Here is a 20,834-nt window from a genome sequence, read left to right on the forward strand (position 1 = left end):
ACATGGGTGTGATTTTCTCTGTGTAGATGGTCTGAAGAGGCCGAGGAGCTCCAGAGCACCTACGACAACCTGACCGGAGACGTGCTCATCTCTGCAGGCGTCCTCGCCTACCTGGGAGCCTTCACGGCTGGCTTCAGACAGGACTGCACCAAGCTGTGGACCGCACTCTGCCAGGTGAGGAATGCACAAAACTGTGGACCGGACTCTGACCGGACTCTGCCAGTTAGTCATAGACGTATAACTCTAATCCAGTGGTTCCCAAACTTTTTTAGCTCAAGACCCCAGAAATGTTTAGTCATTTTGCACGCGACCCAAACTAGTGAAAATGTGAAATGTGTAAAAATGTGAAATGTGTGAAAATGTGAAATGTGTGAAATGTGTGAAATGTGTGAAAATGTGAAATGTGTGAAAATGTGAAATGTGTGAAAATGTGAAATGTGTGAAAATTATTTTGGCAAATTATTTTGGCAATTTATTTTGGCAAATAATTTTGGGGGGCAAATAATTTTGGCAAATTTTGGCAAATAATTTTGGCGGGCAAATAATTTTTGGGGGCAAATAATTTTGGCAAATAATTTTGGCAAATAATTTTGGGGGGCAAATAATGTTGGGGGGCAAATAATTTTGGGGGGCAAATTATTTTGGCAAATTATTTTGGGGGGCAAATAATGTTGGGGGGCAAATAATTTTGGGGGGCAAATCATTTTGGGGGGCAAATCATTTTGGAAAATAATTTTGGGGGGCAAATAAATTTGGAAAATAATTTTGGGGGGCAAATAATGTTGGGGGGCAAATAATTTTGGGGGGCAAATAATTTTGGGGGGCAAATTATTTTGGCAAATTATTTTGGCAAATAATTTTGGGGGGCAAATAATGTTGGGGGGCAAATCATTTTGGGGGGCAAATCATTTTGGGGGGCAAATCATTTTGGAAAATAATTTTGGGGGGCAAATAATTTTGGGGGGCAAATAATTTTGGCAAATAATTTTTTTTGGCAAATAATTTTGGCAAATAATTTTGGCAAATAATTTTGGCAAATTATGTTGGCAAATAATTTTGGCAAATAATTTTGGCAAATTATTTTGGCAACCTATACTCTCCATTCAAAACATGGCTACTATTAGGGGTGATATTTCTCGCTAACCTTAGGATGCTGTTATCATACGTGGATGTACAGTATAGATTCTCTGAAGTGGTTGTCCAACAATCTTTGAACACATTTTTAGTTTAGTTGTTGCAGCATTTGTGACTTTGAGGCTACAGACAAACATCCATACCAGGTGGTACTACAGTACTGAAGAACACTCATAATAACAATGAGTGTGGAAATATAGTGGCCCTCTGGAGTCAGTGTGGAAATATAGTGGCCCTCTGAAGTGAGTGTGGAGATATACTGTAGTGGCCCTCTGGTGTGAGTGTAGAGATATAGTGGTCCTCTGGAGTGAGTGTGGAGATATAGTGGCCCTCTGGAGTGAGTGTGGAGATATAGTGGTCCTCTGGAGTGAGTGTGGAGATATAGTGGCCCTCTGGAGTGAGTGTGGAGATATAGTGGCCCTCTGGAGTGAGTGTGGAACTATAGTGGCCCTCTGGAGTGCGTGTGGAGATATAGTGGCCCTCTGGTGTGAGTGTGGAGATATAGTGGCCCTCTGGAGTGAGTGTGGAGATATACTGTAGTGGCCCTCTGGAGTGAGTGTGGAGATATAGTGGTCCTCTGGAGTGAGTGTGGAGATATAGTGGCCCTCTGGAGTGAGTGTGGAGATATAGTGGCCCTCTGGAGTGAGTGTGGAGATATACTGTAGTGGCCCTCTGGAGTGAGTGTGGAGATATAGTGGTCCTCTGGAGTGAGTGTGGAGATATAGTGGCCCTCTGGAGTGAGTGTGGAGATATAGTGGTCCTCTGGAGTGAGTGTGGAGATATAGTGGCCCTCTGGAGTGAGTGTGGAGATATAGTGGCCCTCTGGAGTGAGTGTGGAACTATAGTGGCCCTCTGGAGTGAGTGTGGAGATATAGTGGCCCTCTGGAGTGAGTGTGGAGATATAGTGGCCCTCATAAACGTTGTGTTCCTTCTGGTTCTTCCTCTGTCCAGTCCAGGAACATCCCGTCGTCCGATGACTTCTCCCTCAGTAAGACCCTGGGTGACCCCATCAAGATCAGAGCGTGGAACATCGCAGGCCTCCCCACCGACACCTTCTCCATAGACAACGGCGTTATTGTCACCAATTCACGTCGATGGTGAGTCCTCTCCCAAGAGATCTATCACGACAACATACTTCCAGTACTTTAAAGGTTGGGTAAGTGATTTATTTGGTTAAAATAAGTGTTAAAAATCTCTGTATTGTGATAGTACTCATTGGTATATAGTCTTTGTTCAGTAACAGGAGTCTCCATTTCTGTCCAGCTTTTTATTAAACAGAAAATGCAATTTCAGGTCGGGATACCAATTTTGTCCAATCAGGATGGAGAACGTCAGTCAGGATACAGATTAAATGTGAGCACTTTTTTCCACCACTGTTTCAAACCACCACCTCCTGACTGACCCTCCCTCCCTCCGTCCGTCCGTCCAGGCCTCTGATGATCGACCCTCAGGGCCAGGCCAACAAGTGGGTGAAGAACTCGGAGAGGGAGAACAACCTGAGCCTGATCAAGCTGACGGACCCCGACTACATGAGGACTCTGGAGAACTGTGTCCAGTTCGGGACGCCCCTGCTGCTGGAGAACGTAGGGGAGGAGCTGGACCCGTCCATGGAATCACTGCTGACCAAGCAGACCTTCAAACAAGGTGAACACTAGAAACTCTGCTGACCAAGCAGACCTTCAAACAAGGTGAACACTATAGAACCTCTGCTGACCAAGCAGACCTTCAAACAAGGTGAACACTATAGAACCTCTGCTGACCAAGCAGACCTTCAAACAAGGTGAACACTATAGAACCTCTGCTGACCAAGCAGACCTTCAAACAAGGTGAACACTATATAACCTCTGCTGACCAAGCAGACCTTCAAACAAGGTGAACACTAGAACCTCTGCTGACCAAGCAGACCTTCAAACAAGGTGAACAGAACCAACGTGACACTGTTTGTTTTCATTCAGGCGGTATGGAGTGCATCAGACTGGGAGTGATGGAGTAGCTACTGTTTGTTTTCATTCAGGCGGTGTGTGGAGTAGGGCTTTAAGCAACTAGTCGACTGTTGGTACTAGTTGATAAAGTCAGCTAGAATGCACTATTATAGTCACCAATGTTCACAGTTTTTAAATGTACACATATTATTATATATTTCTTTTAATTTTAGTAGTTAAACAACTAGTCGACTAGTAAAAATCACTAGAAGTGAAAGCCCCAGTGTGGAGTACATCAGACTGGGAGACAGTGTGATCGAGTACTGTACTGTTTGTTTTTCCTCCAGGCGGTGTGGAGTGCATCAGACTGGGAGACAGTGTGATCGAGTACTGTACCGTTTGTTTTTCCTCCAGGCGGTGTGGAGTGCATCAGACTCGGGGACAGTGTGATGGAGTACTGTACCGTTTGTTTTTCCTCCAGGTGGTGTGGAGTGCATCAGACTCGGGGACAGTGTGATGGAGTACTGTACTGTTTGTTTTTCCTCCAGGCGGTGTGGAGTACATCAGACTGGGAGACAGTGTGATCGAGTACTGTACTGTTTGTTTTTCCTCCAGGCGGGGTGGAGTGCATCAGACTGGGAGACAGTGTGATCGAGTACTGTACTGTTTGTTTTTCCTCCAGGCGGTGTGGAGTGCATCAGACTGGGAGACAGTGTGATCGAGTACTGTACTGTTTGTTTTTCCTCCAGGTGGTGTGGAGTGCATCAGACTGGGAGACAGTGTGATCGAGTACTGTACTGTTTGTTTTTCCTCCAGGCGGTGTGGAGTACATCAGACTGGGAGACAGTGTGATGGAGTACTGTACTGTTTGTTTTTCCTCCAGGCGGTGTGGAGTGCATCAGACTGGGAGACAGTGTGATCGAGTACTGTACCGTTTGTTTTTCCTCCAGGCGGTGTGGAGTGCATCAGACTGGGAGACAGTGTGATCGAGTACTGTACCGTTTGTTTTTCCTCCAGGCGGTGTGGAGTGCATCAGACTCGGGGACAGCGTGATCGAGTACTCCAGTGACTTCCGGTTCTACATCACCACCAAGCTGCGTAACCCCCACTACCTCCCCGAGCTGGCCACCAAGGTGTCCCTGCTCAACTTCATGATCACCCCCGAGGGCCTGGAGGACCAGCTCCTGGGCATCGTGGTCGCCAAGGAGAGGTAGGTACAGTAGTAGGACGAGTGAGCATTTGTCCTTGCCATTCTTCATTGTACAAAAGCATTATTCAACCTCAAAAAGTAGGATTATCATTATTTTTATCCGAAAAGGTAGCGCATCCAAAATTGTAAATGAATGGCGGACAAAGTACTCATATTTCCACTTTTTTATTGGCACACACCAAAAAGCATTCCTGATGAACGCTCACAGCTGAAACGCGTAAGTGCTCCTTTTTGGTGTATGCCGATAAAAAAAAGTGGAAATGTGCGTACATTTATTAAAATACATATATATACGTCTAGCACTCCACTGAAAACCATCACTGATGCACAACCAGATTGTGAAGATGAATATCCTTCGGGACAATAAAGATTATTACTCTGGATGATGTATTTATTCCTGTCTGTGTTCCAGGCCAGAGTTGGAAGAAGAGCGCAACGCCCTGATCGTGCAGTCTGCGGCCAACAAGAAGCAGCTGAAGGACATCGAGGACCAGATCCTGGACCTGCTGCAGGCCTCCGAGGGCAACATCCTGGAGGACGAGAGCGCCATCCACATCCTGGACTCCGCCAAGATCATGTCCAACGAGATCTCCAAGAAGCAACAGGTACAAAGGGATCATCATGTCCCAACGAGATCTCTAATTAACAGCAGGTCTGTCTGTCTGCCTGTCTGCTGGGCTAATGAACAAAGATCATGTCCCAACGAGATCTCTAATTAACAGCAGGTCTGTCTGTCTGCTGGGCTAATGAACAAAGATCATATCCCAACGAGATCTCTAATTAACAGCAGGTCTGTCTGTCTGCTGGGCTAATGAACAAAGATCATGTCCCAACGAGATCTCTAATTAACAGCAGGTCTGTCTGTCTGGTCTGTAACTGTTTTTTAAACCACCACCATCAACAGGTGGCTGAGAAAACAGAGCTGAAGATAGCCGAGTCCAGAGAAGGCTACCGGGCCGTGGCCAAGCACTCGTCCATCCTGTTCTTCAGCATCGCTGACCTGGCCAACATCGACCCCATGTATCAGTACTCCCTCAGCTGGTTCCAAAACCTCTACGTCAACTCCATCCAGGACAGGCGAGTGAAATATAACTCATTCTGAACAACACCTAGAATCAGCTGTGTCAGGCCTAAATGTGAATAATAATAATGATATTGTCACGTGGTTTTGTTCAGTAACAAGTCCAGGATCCTGGAGAAGAGGCTGCGATACCTGATGGATTACTTCACGTACAACCTGTACTGCAACGTGTGTCGCTCTCTGTTTGAGAAGGACAAGCTGCTGTTCTCATTCCTGCTCTGTTCCAACCTCCTACTGTAAGTAGACTGTACTTATACAACCTCCTACTGTAAGTATACTGTACAACATGACAGCTAAGCACTTTTACTTATGTATTGTACTTAAGTACAATTTTGAGGTATTTGTACTTTACTTCAGTATTTCCAATTTCCAATACTTTTACTTCTACTCCACTACATCAAATATTGTACTTTAACATGTATAGTCTGGTAGGTATTTTATTTCTCCTGTGATATTTGTGTTGTTGTTGCTTTTACCCGTGATTATATTGAATCTTGTTGTTATTCTTCATGTCATGTCTATGAATTGATTGCATAGGGCCTAAATGGAAACAAGACCGCAAGGATGTTTTTTTTTTGTCTTATCCCTTTTGGACTGAAGTATTCAATCAATCAATCAATCAATCACATTAGTTAGTATTGATGTTTTTTTTGTTTTCTTCTTGTTGTTGGGCTGTGTAAAATGGAATGGCCTTCCTCTGCATATAAGGGATTGTGCTACATTTTCCTCTTTTAAATACAATCTGAAAAAATGGTTTCTTGAAAACCAAAGCTGCAACCATTCATGATTATTTCATGTGTATTTCTTTTGTATGCTGTGTTAGAGAGATTATTAGAGTAAACCTATCCTAATAATAGTTTTATCTAATAGTTAAAATCTTCTTATTTATTTTTCTTTCTTTTTTTAAATAATTTTTATCCCACGATTTTGTAACCCATTTTTCACCCCGTGTCAATTTTCTAATGTGATCCTGGGCTCTACACACCCTCCGCCAACCTGGGGAGAGCAACAGACTTGAACTCATGCTTCCTTCATGTCCAAGTTGCTCCTTTACACCTGATAGGGGGAGTTTCCCTGGTTGGACGTAGCGCGTGAAAGGAACACGTTATTCCAACCAGTTCCTTTCCCCTCCATCAGGCGCCCCGGCTGGCCAGGGGGAGGCAGTTTTATTTCTTATTCTTACTAGTCTTATTAAGTTTGAAATGTACTAGGTATTTGTATGCTATGTCCCGTATGTCAGTCCTGTTTGTATTGTTTGATGTTTGATGTCTGGGGACTGCAGATGGAAATTAGCAAGTCTTGCTAAATCTGGTATATTTACACTGTATTTTTATGTAATGTTCATCAATATACAAGCTGTCCCGACCAAATAAACGAATAAAGTAAAGTAAGTAAAGTATTTTTTATACAGGGCGAAGCAGGAGATTGCGTACGCTGACTTCATGTTCCTGCTGACGGGAGGAGTGGGCCTGGAGAACAGCACCCCCAACCCAGACCCCACATGGCTTCAGGACCGCAGCTGGGACGAGATCTGCAGAGCCTCCGATACACTGCCTGGCCTGCAGGGGATAAAGTAATGTATAGATCTGTAGAACCAGCGACACACTGCCAGGATTACATTTGATTAGATCATTGACACTGGGTGAAAAAAATGGGTTGCAAAATTGTGGGATGAAAATGTGTACGGTGCTTGAGCAAATGCACTTACAGTACAGCTGCTTTCCACGCCTGCCTTTCCCCGTCCCGTCAGAGAGGCGCTGGTGGAGTCCGCGGAGGGCTTCAGGGCCATCTACGACAGCACGGAGCCCTACAGCAGCCGCCTGCCGGCGCCGTGGGCAGAGCGCCTCAACGACCTGCAGAAGATGGTCGTCTATCGCTGCCTGCGGCCCGACAAGGTCACGCCGGCCGTCGCCAACTACGTGACCAACAAGCTGGGCAAGAAGTTTGTGGAGCCGCCGCCCTTTGACCTGAGCAAGAGTTACCTGGACTCCAACTGCACCGTCCCCCTGGTGTTCGTGCTGTCACCGGGAGCCGACCCCATGGCTAGTAAGTGTTGACCCGATGGCTAGTAAGTGTTGACCCCATGGCTAGTAAGTGTTGACCCGATGGCTAGTAAGTGTTGACCCCATGGCTAGTAAGTGTTGACCCGATGGCTAGTAAGTGTTGACCCCATGGCTAGTAAGTGTTGACCCGATGGCTAGTAAGTGTTGACCCCATGGCTAGTAAGTGTTGACCCGATGGCTAGTAAGTGTTGACCCCATGGCTAGTAAGTGTTGACCCCATGGCTAGTAAGTGTTGACCCCATGGCTAGTAAGTGTTGACCCCATGGCTAGTAAGTGTTGACCCCATGGCTAGTAAGTGTTGACCCCATGGCTAGTAAGTGTTGTATGACCAGTATATTATGTTTTATACTGTGCCGCGGTTTCAAATCAATCAAACAAATCAATCAATCAATCGACATACAGCACATGTCCGTCTCCCTCTCCAGGTTTGCTCAAGTTCGCCCACGTCAAGAGGATGGCCAGTTCCAAGTTCCAGGTCATCTCCCTGGGGCAGGACCAGGGTCCCATCGCTGCCCGGCTGATCGCGGCCGCCATGAAGGAGGGCACGTGGGTGTGTCTGCAGAACTGCCACCTGGCCGTGTCCTGGATGCCCATGCTGGAGAAGATCTGCGAGGACTTCAGTCCCGACCGATGCCACCCGGACTTCCGCCTCTGGCTCACCAGCTACCCCTCGCCCAAGGCAAGAAGGACACGATGAAGTGCACGCTGCAGCCATAAGGGGCTGTAGCCCGGCCCAGCCTGTACCCATGATGTCTGGTCTAGAGGGGCGTGTGCCACTGGAGGCGGTGGATCCTTATTGGTTCACCGATCTGAGCGTTTTGTAGTTGTGTAGTTTCCACTAACAGCCTCCATGTTTGTAGTTTCCACTAACAGCCTCCGTGTTTGTAGTTTCCACTAACAGCCTCCGTGCTTGTAGTTTCCACTAACAGCCTCCATGTTTGTAGTTTCCACTAACAGCCTCCATGTTTGTAGTTCCCAGTGGCCATCCTGCAGAACGGTGTGAAGATGACCAACGAGCCCCCTACTGGCCTCAGACTCAACCTACTGCAGTCGTACCAAACGGATCCCGTTTCTGATTCACACTTCTTCCATAACTGCCCCAGCAAGGAGCATGTGAGTAGCAGGCCTGTCACAGTTACAATTAATTACAACTTATTGTCTAATCCAATCAATTATTAGAGATAATCACGATTATTCTTGCATAATCGTCAATCGTTTCCACGTTGAAAAATGTCCATACATTTTCAAACATTTTCTATAGTTTAGAAATAGTTTACATAGCTTACAACGTTACAAAATTACGTGTTGTAATCAACTCTTTCCGCTATTTCAAGTATATGAAATAATTACATTTGTCAGTAGTTTCTTTGTATATTCAAGTCATTTGTCATATCTGCCCTGTGCAATTCATGTTTGCGAAGCCTAAAAGCCAAACAGAATTTTTAATTCTATTCATAACAATGTTCCAATGTTCGATGCAACAAAAACAAAACAAAAAAAATCTTTAATCGCAATTATTTGTGTGAAAATTAACAGTATCACTTACTGTAAATAAAAGTATTTACAGTAAGTGGTTATTATTAGTACAGTACAGTACAGTACAGTACAGTACAGAATATTCCATTCATGCTGTTTCTGTCTCTTTGGTTTCCTTTCCAGATTTGGGAGAAGCTTTTATATGGAGTGTGCTTCTTCCATGCTCTGGTTCAAGAAAGGAAGAAGTACGGTCCGCTGGGATGGAATATCCCCTATGGCTTCAACGAGTCTGACCTTCGCATCAGCATCAGACAGCTGCAGGTATTCACAGAGACACGGAAAGGTAGCGGAAGATTGGGAGTGAGTCTGCAGTTCTGATTGCAATGGGAAGTGCATTCCATAGTTTTGGTGGAGCCAGAAGGGAGAAGAGTTTGGGACGTATGACCCATGTGTTGTCCTTGCTTACTGCAAATCGTTCTGGGGGGCGGGAACCCCTTTTGGTGTTAACATTATGCTATGCTTTAGCTATTGAAAAATAGCAGATCTACAAGCTCATAGCGCGCCACCGAGTGGCACGCTACGAGCTTGTAGGTCTGCTATTTTAGAAAACTGTCAGGATGTAGAAGACATTTTTAGATGTCAAAATGGGTTAAGAGCGTCTGCTAAATGCCTAAATTGTAAGTGTAAATTGCTCTCCTCTCCCGTCGTGGATCCAGCTGTTCGTGAATGACTACGACGAGGTTCCGCTGGAGGCCATAACGTACCTGACGGGAGAGTGCAACTATGGCGGCCGAGTGACGGACGACTGGGACAGGAGGCTGCTGCTGACCACGCTGGACGACTTCTACAACAACGACATCATCCACAAACCCTACAACTTCTCCCCCAGTGGCAAATACTACGCCCCGCCCAAATCCACCTATGAGAACTACATCGAGTTTATCAAGGTAACACACCAGTGGTCTATTTATACAAAGAAGACGGGGATGGGTACTTTTTCGTGCAAGCAAACATAGCAGATGTACAAGCTCAGCTCACAATGTTTTGCAATAAATTACTTTTTTGTCCTTGACAAACAAATTTGCTCAAAATTGAGATGACTCAAACACCATATTCTGGGGAAACATAGCAAATCTAGCAGAAAACAAAATAGCAGATCTACAAACTCACAACGTGTTGTGACGTGTGGTAGTGGTACTATAAGCTTCCAAGAGCTCAGAACCTATAACCAAAGAAACAATCAAAAGACGTTACAGTTCTGGAAAGTTTCAGGTTAGCGGTGTGGAAGGTTATAAGCCAGACCGAATCAGCCGTTGGCAACAAAAAGATTGCGCGACATATGTGTTGCGTGATATTAGTCTGTCTTATTAGCCAGGCTAGGTTTGACTACCCTTCGACCTTCGTAGTCAAACAGAGCCACGCTGTATGTGTCTAACCTCGGGAATTATTTTGGGTAATATTATTTCCGGTTTGGTGGTTCCGGTCTGATGACTACAACAGTGGCGTGCACAGACATTTAGAGTGGCAGGTGCTCAAGTGAAAAAGGGCACCTTGTGCAGCGCGTGGAACCGGCCGGTTTCTGGGCGGGAACCCCTTTTGGTGTTTTTACCCCCTCAGGCCGAGAACCCATTTTTGGGTTCTGTACAGTATGTACAGTATTCAAAAATGTAAATAATTTGATGCTGCTATATAAATATTTGTTTTTCAGAAAACTTAAGTCAGGATTTAGAGGCGTTTTAAGAATCGGCCTCAGGCCTAAATGGGTTAATAGTGTGAGATTTATAGATTTTGGGGCATACATAATATATTAGAGCTTTTTTTAATTTTATCCACATACTGTACACTGTACAAAAAAAAAGGGCACATTGCTGTCCAGAGGGCGAGGGCAGGCGGTGTCTATCTGTGCACGCCACTGGACTACAATATGACATAAGTTACCATCATAAGTATGCCTCCCCCAGGCTATAGTATCGAGCCCCACACACACACCGGTGGCGGCCGACGCGCGCTCACGCCTCGCCTGACGCTCCGATACGCCACTGTTCTATTTTCCTGTGCTGCGTCGCTGCGCACCCGGTGTGTGTTGGGCTTCAGTCTGCACATTGTGTTCCAGAACCTCCCACTGGGCCAGAACCCCATAAAGGCTATAGTATCAATCTGCACATTGTGTTCCAGAACCTCCCACTGGGCCAGAACCCCATAAAGGCTATAGTATCAATCTGCACATTGTGTTCCAGAACCTCCCACTGGGCCAGAACCCCATAAAGGCTATAGTATCAATCTGCACATTGTGTTCCAGAACCTCCCGCTGGGCCAGCACCCAGAGGTGTTCGGCATGCACGAGAACGTGGACATATCCAAGGACCTGCAGCAGACCAAGCTGCTGTTTGATTCGCTGCTGCTCACCCAAGGAGGCGGGGCCATGAAGGCTGGCGGCAGCTCGGAAGGAGACAACACCCTGTACGCCATAGCCAATGACATTCTTACAAAGGTAGAACACCTGACCACACTATAGCCAATGACATTCTTACAAAGGTAGAACACCTGACCACACTATAGCCAATGACATTCCTACAAAGATATAAGATATGAGCACATTTTTACTTTCTCTTTTGCTTGGTTAAAATGAAACCCCCGGCATAAGGTCCACAACATTCTATACCATTGTGCTTCTGTAACGAGTGACTTTGAGTTCACTGACAAGGTGTAATTGGTTTATTCTATGGAAATGTGGCTGTGGCAAAATAAAATTGTTGCCATGGAGTCATGGACCTACAAAATGAGTGGACTCACAAAAAGTGCTAGCCCTGAATCACCATAACAGGCCTGTGATATAGTGTACAGTACACATGGAACCAAATGGACCCTTACAGATCCATTGGGTTCCATTTTGTACACTCTCCGAGTCAAGGGCGTCCATGCAAGTAAAACATTTGAGAACCACTAGTTGGACTCGTCCTAATGTGCCACAGAGAGCGCCGCAGTCCCCGCCCCCCTTTCAGAAAAGCGAGTGGCCCAGGAAGTGGAAGCCCCATGCATTCTCCCATCGGCACTTTTAATAATAATTTATTTAAAGACGGTTACGCCGCGGACAAAGCCAATTCGGATCGTGACGAATCATGACAATGAACACAATGTTTTGGGACGATCAAATCTTTAGAAAGAAGAAAAGAACGTCAGGAGACAACACTATTTGTTTTATTCTTCGTCTTATAAATTATTTGATCGGCACAAAATATTGTGTTCATTGTCATGATTCGTCACGATCCGAATTGGCTTTGTCCGCGGCGTAACCGTCTTTAAATAAATTATATTAGAAGTGCCGATGGGAGAATGCATGGGGCTTCCACTTCCTGGGCCACTCGCTTTTCTGAAAGGGGGGCGGGGACTGCGGCGCTCTCTGTGGCACATTAGGACGAGTCCAACTAGTGGTTCTCAAATGTTTTACTTGCATGGACGCCCTTGACTCGGAGAGTGTACAAAATGGAACCCAATGGATCTGTAAGGGTCCATTTGGTTCCATGTGTACTGTACACTATATCACAGGCCTGTTATGGTGATTCAGGGCTAGCACTTTTTGTGAGTCCACTCATTTTGTAGGTCCATGACTCCATGGCAACAATTTTATTTTGCCACAGCCACATTTCCATAGAATAAACCAATTACACCTTGTCAGTGAACTCAAAGTCACTCGTTCCACTTCCTGGGCCACTCGCTTTTCTGAAAGGGGGCGGGGACTGCGGCGCTCTATAGTGCCAATAAGTGGCCTACTGTACATATCCTGAAGAAAACCTGGGGATTCAGTAATTGGGTCTTATGAGCAAAATAAGAACATAATGGTATGTAAAGTAGAAAATGTAGAATTTGCCACACGTACAAGACCAAAGTCTTTCCCACGGACACATTAATGTCTGTGTATGGACATATTGATGACCCCTGACTAGTGCCACACAGTTGTTATTCTTGGAAAAACTCCCGCACATCTTTAAATGCAAAAACATAAATAAATCAAGGTTTGTTTGTTGGCCCTGAGACCTTCATCGTGCATATGTTATCTTAGTCTCATTTCTTTTAACTTTGGTGTTGACATTTGACTGGTGGTTTGCTGTGCTGTTTGTCCTTTAGCTTCCGGACAATTTTGACACGGAGGCAGCGCTGGTAAAGTTCCCGTTTGTCTATGAGGAGAGTATGAACACTGTGCTGGTGCAGGAGTTGGAGCGCTACAATACGTACGTATTATTATTATTATTATTATTATTAAATAAACACGCCACGGTGAAGCAGCTTTCTGCTTCTACGGCCCGACGGCTTGGAATAAACTCCCATTACACCTAAGACCTCTGTAGACCGTTTCAAAGCACAGCTCAAGACCTATTTCTTCACACTTGCTTTTAGTTGAGTTTTAATTATCTGTGTTGTTACTCATGTTCCCACTGTTTTGCCTTATTCACTGCCCCTTTTGCTATTATTTATGTTGTTTCATGCTTTTTTCTTTATTGCTCTGTAAAGCACTTTGAGCTGCATGTCATGTCATGTCATGTCGTGTCATGTCATGTAAATTTTTATAAATGTATTAGTAGTAGATCTTTAACTAATTTACATATAATAATGCACTAATGCAATAATGTGATGTTGCTACTTGTTCTGCCTCAGGCTCTGTGTTACACTCCGTGAGAGTCTCCAGAACCTGCTGATGGCCATCAAGGGCCTGGTGGTGATGGATGGCGACCTGGAGGCCGTCGCAGGCAGTCTCATGCTGGGTAAAGTCCCGGAGAAATGGGCCAAGCGCTCCTACCCCAGCCTCAAGCCTCTGGGAAGCTACGTCACTGACCTGCTCTCCAGACTGACCTTCTTGAAGGTCAGTCTCGTCTGTTTAGACCCCTGTGAGGCCGTATTTTTGTTAGTGCCCTTATTCCTAAATGTCTTTGCCTTTTTCTTTACTGTTTTGAAACGAAAACCATTTAAAAATTGTTCAACTAGCTGATCTACATCGACACTTTGTTGTGAGCTTGTAGATCAGCTATTTGAACTGTTGAAAAACAAATCTAAATGATAGTATAAAGAAAATCACACCTGTGTGAACTAAGTGGTGCAACTCCGTGTGGGGGTCCCTGGGGGGTCCCCGGAACTTCCAGGCCTGCAGGAACGCACCCAGGGTGCCGGCCCGGTTCCGGCCAGGCTCCCCACGTCCGAAACGGTCGAGAAATGACAGAGTTACCGTGTGGGGGTCACTTCACACGGGTGTGATTGTTTTATTATTATACTATAGGGCTGATTCATAGTGATATTTTAGAGCCGAAGTTCAGCCAGGCCTACAATGTGACGTCATTCCAGGTTCGGGGGCGGGGGGGATCGTCCTAAAGTCGGTACTTCGATGCCACCGAAGATTTCTGACGAGCCGAAATTATTTCGGCACTACGGCGGTAATTCCCCATTCATTCAGCCCAGCTTCGACTTCAATTTGTCGGCCGTGAAGCCATAAGGAAACACCAGGAGTTTGGAAGCCAACTTCCAAAATGCTTGTGACCTGGAAATGATCTCGCCAGAGCTGATACTGTCTGTCGCTGGTCTGCAGCAGCACTGGTGTTGTCAGACCAGGGGCACGCGATGAATGCGAGGTACACAGTGCAGTACACAAGTCACAGAAAGCTTGTTTTCGCCAATAAATATGCCACATCCTATGGCTGGTACAGTACCACATCAGTACAGCATGGAATTATGGATGGAATTGCATCCAACGATAACAACAAATATTGTTCGTTTTGAGTCTGAGAGTCTGATTTCAGTCATTGGGATTCCACAGCAACCAGCAGTGTGTCTACTATAGACCACCCCTTGCACTGAAAATAGCCGATCTACAAGCTCACAACACGTCGCAGCGCAACGTGTTGTGAGTATTTGAAGTGGTCAATCTGGAAATAGAAGACATGTTCAGAAGTATCTTCAATAAAACCGCAATGGTCTCGCACATGTATATCATACAATTTAAGGCTCAGTCTCGACAAATAGAATGATAGCGTCTAAACATCACAGTCCTACGTACTAGTTAAAAATAGAATGATAGCATCTAAACATCACAGTCCTACGTACTAGTTAAAAATAGAATGATAGCATCTAAACATCACAGTCCTACGTACTAGTTAAAAATAGAATGATAGCATCTAAACATCACAGTCCTAAATAGAATGATAGCATCTAAACATCACAGTCCTACGTACTAGTTAAAAATAGAATGATAGCATCTAAACATCACAGTCCTACGTACTAGTTAAAAATAGAATGATAGCATCTAAACATCACAGTCCTACGTACTAGTTAAAAATAGAATGATAGCATCTAAACATCACAGTCCTACGTACTAGTTAAAAATAGAATGATAGCATCTAAACATCACAGTCCTACGTACTAGTTAAAAATAGAATGATAGCATCTAAGCATCACAGTCCTACGTACTAGTTAAAAATAGAATCATAGCATCTAAACATGTTTTTTTCCAACTGTCCTGGGGATTGTGGGTGTGACAGGGGATTTAACTTCATTAACTTGTGACGTAATGACGTTTATGATTGCCCCTGCAGGCTTCTGTTAAAAAACCTTAAAACTTGAATAGAAATATTTTGGGGGAAAAAAGAAAGAAAGGAAACAGCACTAGTGTGGAGGGAAAATAGCAGATCTACAAGTGCGCCACCGAGTGATGCGCTATACGAGCTTGAACTGTAGGTCTGCTATTTTTTGAAAAATCAACGTCAGGCCTAAATGGGTTAATGCTATTTCACAACTCACAGATTCGGACAAATTCAATCCTAATCGGATTTCGGGCGTGAGATTTAATTTAGCTTTATTATACCACCATTTATATAGCACATTTTAAAACAACAACGTTGTACCAAAGTCCTTTACAGTAAAACATTAAAAAACACAACTTCATTGAAAAACCACAACCAACATGCACAGTGTCACATTAAACATCAAAACATCTCATACTGTGCTTGGAAATGCCAAGGAATAAAGGTAAGTCTTGAGGCGTGACTTAAACACCTGGAGGGTGGTGGCTTGTCTTATGTGCAGAGGCAGCTCATTCCAGAGCTTGGGAGCTGCCACTGCAAAAGCTCGGTTCCCTCTGAGCTTCAGCCCTGATTTAGGCACCACCAGGAGAAGCTGGTCAGAGGACCTGAGCGTCCGTGTCGGAGCATAGGGTTTCAGCAGTTCAGATAAATAAGTGGGTACCAAACCATTTAGACACTTAAAGACAAAGAGCAATACTTTGAAGTCAATCCTGTATCGCACGGGAAGCCAGTGGAGGGAGGCTAGCACAGGGCTGATGTGGTCTCGCTTACGTGTGCCTGTAAGTAACCTAGCAGCGGAGGTCTGGACTAGCTGTAATCGAGAGATGGAAACCTGGTTTACGCAAATATACAGGGCATTACAGTAGTAGTCAAGGAGGGATGTCATAAAAGCATGAATTACAGTTTCAAACACAGAGCGGGATGGACAAGATTTAACCTTAGAATTTAGCCTTAGAATTATTCCATGTGTTCTGTCTGTCTCCTCCTAACAGGACTGGTACCGCTCCACCAAACCCAATGTGTTCTGGCTGTCGGGCTTCTTCTTCACCCAGGCCTTCCTGACCGGAGCCATGCAGAACTACGCCCGGAAGTACCACATCCCCATCGACCAGCTGGGCTTTGACTTTGAGGTCAATAATAGGTCATAGGTCACAGGTCATGCTCTGTGAGCTCTGTCCACTCACTCAGACCTCATCTGAGTAGAGTTATGATGTCATTGTTGTGCACATTACACATTATATTACACATTATATGTGGTCTAACGAACAGATCAGATTCTATAAATAAATCCTGACAGTTTTCTGAAAAAGCTACGTTTCTATGTCAGTCGTTCTTAGATTTTTCAAAAATAGCAGACCTAGAAGCTCGTATCTTTGAATATATATTCTTTCAGAGTGAACGTTTTCAACTCAAATCTTCTGGTGGGGTGCCTGGAACAACATATTTTCAGATAGGGCTCCGCAGCCAAATACAGATAATTCTGGGTTTTCTTGACATGAGAAAGGTTGAGCAGTGCACCACTGACATAGAAACATGGGGTTTTACAGAAAACGGTCAGGATTTAGAAGACATTTTGTAGAATCGTCCTCCGGTCTATAAATGAATGCTCAGCAGGGCTTTTTACAGTATGTGCTGATCTGAGTTTAATTTGCATCGTTGTCTGTCTGCCTACCACAGGTCCTTCCTATCAGCGCTTCAGACACGCTCCCTGAAGACGGGGTCTATATCAACGGCCTGTTTCTGGATGGAGCTCGCTGGGATAAAACGGGGTAGTTATTTATATTGGGTTATTTTCGAGGGGCGGTGCTATACAGTAGCACTAGCTAGCCCCTCCAATGCATGGCTTTTGAAAATGACGTCAGCCAAGTCTATGGGATTTGTTTAGAGCAACTGAAGGCTTTATTATTCTTTACACAATGCACACAACTCTGCACTACACCTCAAAATACAGCTCTTATAATGTAATTCTGCTCGTGTAGACAACTGCAAATGTGGTTTGACGTAAATCGAAGTCTATGGACTTTTAATTTAAGTTTGTTTTAGGCCAGCAGTAAAAGCAAACATAATGAAGAATATATTTCGTTGTAGTTTTTGTCCACAATTCCATGCTGTATTGCTGTTGGTACCATTAGGGGAGATAACAGGCAAACGTTGATCAAAATAACAATTCTTCTATACATTCTCTAATTGTAAATTAAGTAATGCAGACGTTTAACAATAATTAACTCTTGAGAGCGTAACATGAAACCAAATGGGCCCATGTACGGGTCAATTTCGTTTTTATTTTGTTACGCTCTGAAGAGTTAAAGATCTTTGAAGGGTCCATTTGGTTACGCCAAAAGTGGTTCCCGCCCAATATAGCCTAAAACAAGTTTCCTTTTTTTTTTTAATTCTTCTTTTTTTTTCCTCCACAGGGGAGTCCTGGCCGAACAGCACCCCAAAGTCCTGTTTGACCCAATGCCCATTATTTGGATCAAACCCAGTAAGTAGTATATTATCCCATTCTGACCTGAGATCAGATTCATACGAGGTTTCCACTGGACAACACACTGGTCTGATTAACCCATTCTGACCCGAGATCAGATTCTAAAAAATGTCAGTCGTTCTTCGATTTTTCAAAAATAGCAGACCTACAAGCTCGTAGCGCGCCACTCGGTGGCGCGCTATGAGCTTGTAGATCTGCTGTTTTTCAATAGCTAAAGCATAACATGATGCTAACACCAAAATGGGTGCCCGGTCAGAATGGGTTATACTGACCAGTGTTGTTTTCGTCGACTAAACTAAGACAATGTTCTTCGACTATATAGAAACTAAATGAAAACTAAGCTATGATGACTATAAACTAAGACTTAATATAATTGACAATTTCGTCAAGAAATAAAAACTAGACTAAAATGTTAGGAAGGGACTAGTGGACAAGAGATCCACTATGAGTCATTGTACACTTGGTTGCGTGCTGAAAATAACTGATCTACAAGCACGTTGTGAGCTTGTAGATCAGCTATTTTCAGCAAGTGTAAAATCAGCCATTACGATGGCACCAAGGCCCGCAAAAATATGACTTATGACGTTTAGTCGACTAAAACTATCACTAAAACATTCCAGGTGACTAAAATGTGACTAGAACTAAATTAAAACTATTCAAAAGACTATAATGACTCAAACTAAAATCAAATTTTGCTGCCAAAAACAACACTGGTACTGACCAGGGGTGGAAAAAGTACTCGTATTCTCTGCTTAAGTTAAAGTATCAATACTGCAGCAATGTGTAGAAATACTCTACTGCTGTACAAGCTCACAAGAATGCACTTGTTACCAGGAACTTCAACCATGTGCTTGCAGTGCCATCTAGTGGCGACACTAGAAAGGAACAGCTAGAACAATTATGTGGTCTGTCTCACTGTCACAGTGGTGGAACAAAGTATCCTACTCAATTGTTTTACTTAAGTAACAGTATCAATACTGCTATTTAGAACTACTCCGTTACAAGTAAACGTCCCGAACTCAAAATGAGCTTGAGTAATATTCGTATAAAAATGTACCAAAATTAACAGTAGGCCTACTCATTGTGCATCAAGTCCCATTTCATGATTTCGGCAAATCTTTTGAAAAATAGCCGATTTAAATTTGTATTATTATATTATTTATTTATTTATAAAATGGTAAAGAAAAGGCAAAGACGTTTGGGGATAAGGGGTTTGGCACTGATGAAGATAGAGCCCTATGACTAAACACTGAGGGCTGTATTTTGCGTGTCTTAAGTACCAGGTCTTATTCCCTAACTTGAGTAAACTAAAGACCTGGAGGCGTGATCAATGCTCTTTGGCCACTCAGAATAGCCAAATGGCATTGATCACGCCTCCAGGTCTTTAGTTTATTCAAGTTAGGGAATAAGACCTGGTACTTAAGACACGCAAAATACAGCCCTAAGTGTCAAAGTCACCACTGCTTCCCTCTGCTCCCGCCCAGAGAGGAGGAGCCAATCGGGGGAGCAGCAGCCTGACGAGACTCTGTACGTATGTCCGATCTACAAGACCAGCGAGAGGAAGGGCACCCTGTCCACCACGGGACACTCCACCAACTTCGTCATCTCCATGACGCTGCCCACGGACCGGCGCCCGCGCCACTGGATCAAGAGGGGCGTGGCTCTGCTCTGTCAACTAGACGACTAGGACGACGATGATCGATCAGATCATCAAAAAAACACTGTCTCATTGCACTGTATACTTCAACACAGGGGCGGCGGTGGCTCAGGGGGTAGAGTGGCTGGATGGTAACCGCAAGGTTGCCAGTTCGAACCCTGTGGGCTCCCCCAGAGTTAGTGTCGAAGTGTCCTTGAGCAAGACACTGAACCCCTAATTGCTCCCCCGATGTGCTGGTTGGTGCCTTGCATGGTTTCCGCCGCCATCGGTGTATGAATCTGTGTGGGAATGGGTGAATGTAATGCACAATCTATGTAAAGCGCCTTGGATAAAGGCGCTATATAAATGCACCATTTACCATTTACTTCAACACACTTTGGTTCCATTTCTGTACTTCAACTATAGACCGAGTGGTTTTCTAACTTTTCTACCCGTTTCTTATCAAGGCCCATTTTCTTTGTTTTTTGGCTTTTCTGCCTTTATTGATATAGTTTAAAGTGAAGATTGACAGGAAAGATGGGGAAGTGAGAGACATGCAGCAAAGGTCGTCATGAACATGACTCGAACATGCAACAGTAGGCACCCTCAAGGCCCATTTTATTGCGGTTTTTGATCCACACAGACCACCATTTGATGACATTTAGCCTCTCAGACCCAAAACTAAAGAATATCGTTGAATAAGATTTTGTCCACAATTCCATGCTGAATTGATGTTGGTTCAATAATTGGAACTCTTGAGAGCGTAAAATGAAAAGATCTATAATGGTTTTTGATTTTTGTGGTGCATGTTGATGTTCTCTCATGTTCGTGATAAATAAAATAAATTATTTCAAGATCAGCGAGATGACTTCTATTTTACGTTAATTTGCCCTAAACAAACACAAATTACATCATAACAAAAAAAACATTGCATGGATGCACCTGGGACGTATCCTCAGTGATGTATCCCAAGGTCATCAGGGTTTCGGGTCTCTCGAACCTCATACCCCTCGCTCAGGCGACCCAGCCGGGGTGATCAAGTCCCGACTTACGTCCCAGTAGCTACCCTCGATCAGTCCCATTAGGGAAAGACCATGAGGCCACACAATCCGTTGGAACTACTCCAGAACTACTCTGCCGGGGCTGGGAGGTACGCTTCTGGTGCATGGAAGGACTAAGCTCTGTGGGTTGACTCCTGTCCGGGCCCCTCCTACGTCTCCAGGTCCACTCCTGGTCCTGTATAATCATTCATAATATACCC

The 20,834-nt window shown here is 44.4% G+C and overlaps 1 protein-coding gene across 1 annotated transcript in view; it reads left to right on the forward strand.

The window, feature by feature from the left end:
- The window catches only part of dnah12 (dynein, axonemal, heavy chain 12), a gene marked incomplete at both ends in the record, with an annotated part of 78,085 nt that extends 58,461 nt beyond the window's left edge, over nt 1–19,624 (forward strand). The window contains 20 exons of the mRNA XM_080757488.1: nt 27–174; nt 2,086–2,231; nt 2,564–2,778; nt 4,074–4,266; nt 4,679–4,871; nt 5,171–5,343; nt 5,443–5,583; nt 6,759–6,920; nt 7,098–7,393; nt 7,836–8,089; nt 8,383–8,523; nt 9,070–9,207; nt 9,603–9,833; nt 11,186–11,377; nt 13,012–13,115; nt 13,540–13,744; nt 16,445–16,582; nt 17,130–17,221; nt 17,867–17,934; nt 19,422–19,624. Coding sequence (XP_080613614.1) covers nt 27–174; nt 2,086–2,231; nt 2,564–2,778; nt 4,074–4,266; nt 4,679–4,871; nt 5,171–5,343; nt 5,443–5,583; nt 6,759–6,920; nt 7,098–7,393; nt 7,836–8,089; nt 8,383–8,523; nt 9,070–9,207; nt 9,603–9,833; nt 11,186–11,377; nt 13,012–13,115; nt 13,540–13,744; nt 16,445–16,582; nt 17,130–17,221; nt 17,867–17,934; nt 19,422–19,624 — 3,433 coding nt within the window. The remainder of the gene's footprint in view (nt 1–26; nt 175–2,085; nt 2,232–2,563; nt 2,779–4,073; nt 4,267–4,678; nt 4,872–5,170; nt 5,344–5,442; nt 5,584–6,758; nt 6,921–7,097; nt 7,394–7,835; nt 8,090–8,382; nt 8,524–9,069; nt 9,208–9,602; nt 9,834–11,185; nt 11,378–13,011; nt 13,116–13,539; nt 13,745–16,444; nt 16,583–17,129; nt 17,222–17,866; nt 17,935–19,421) is intronic.
- Nucleotides 19,625–20,834: the final 1,210 nt, after the last annotated feature.

The sequence above is a fragment of the Protomyctophum bolini genome, assembly GCF_963924005.1.
Source record: "Protomyctophum bolini genome assembly, chromosome: 23".
NCBI lineage: Eukaryota > Metazoa > Chordata > Actinopteri > Myctophiformes > Myctophidae > Protomyctophum > Protomyctophum bolini.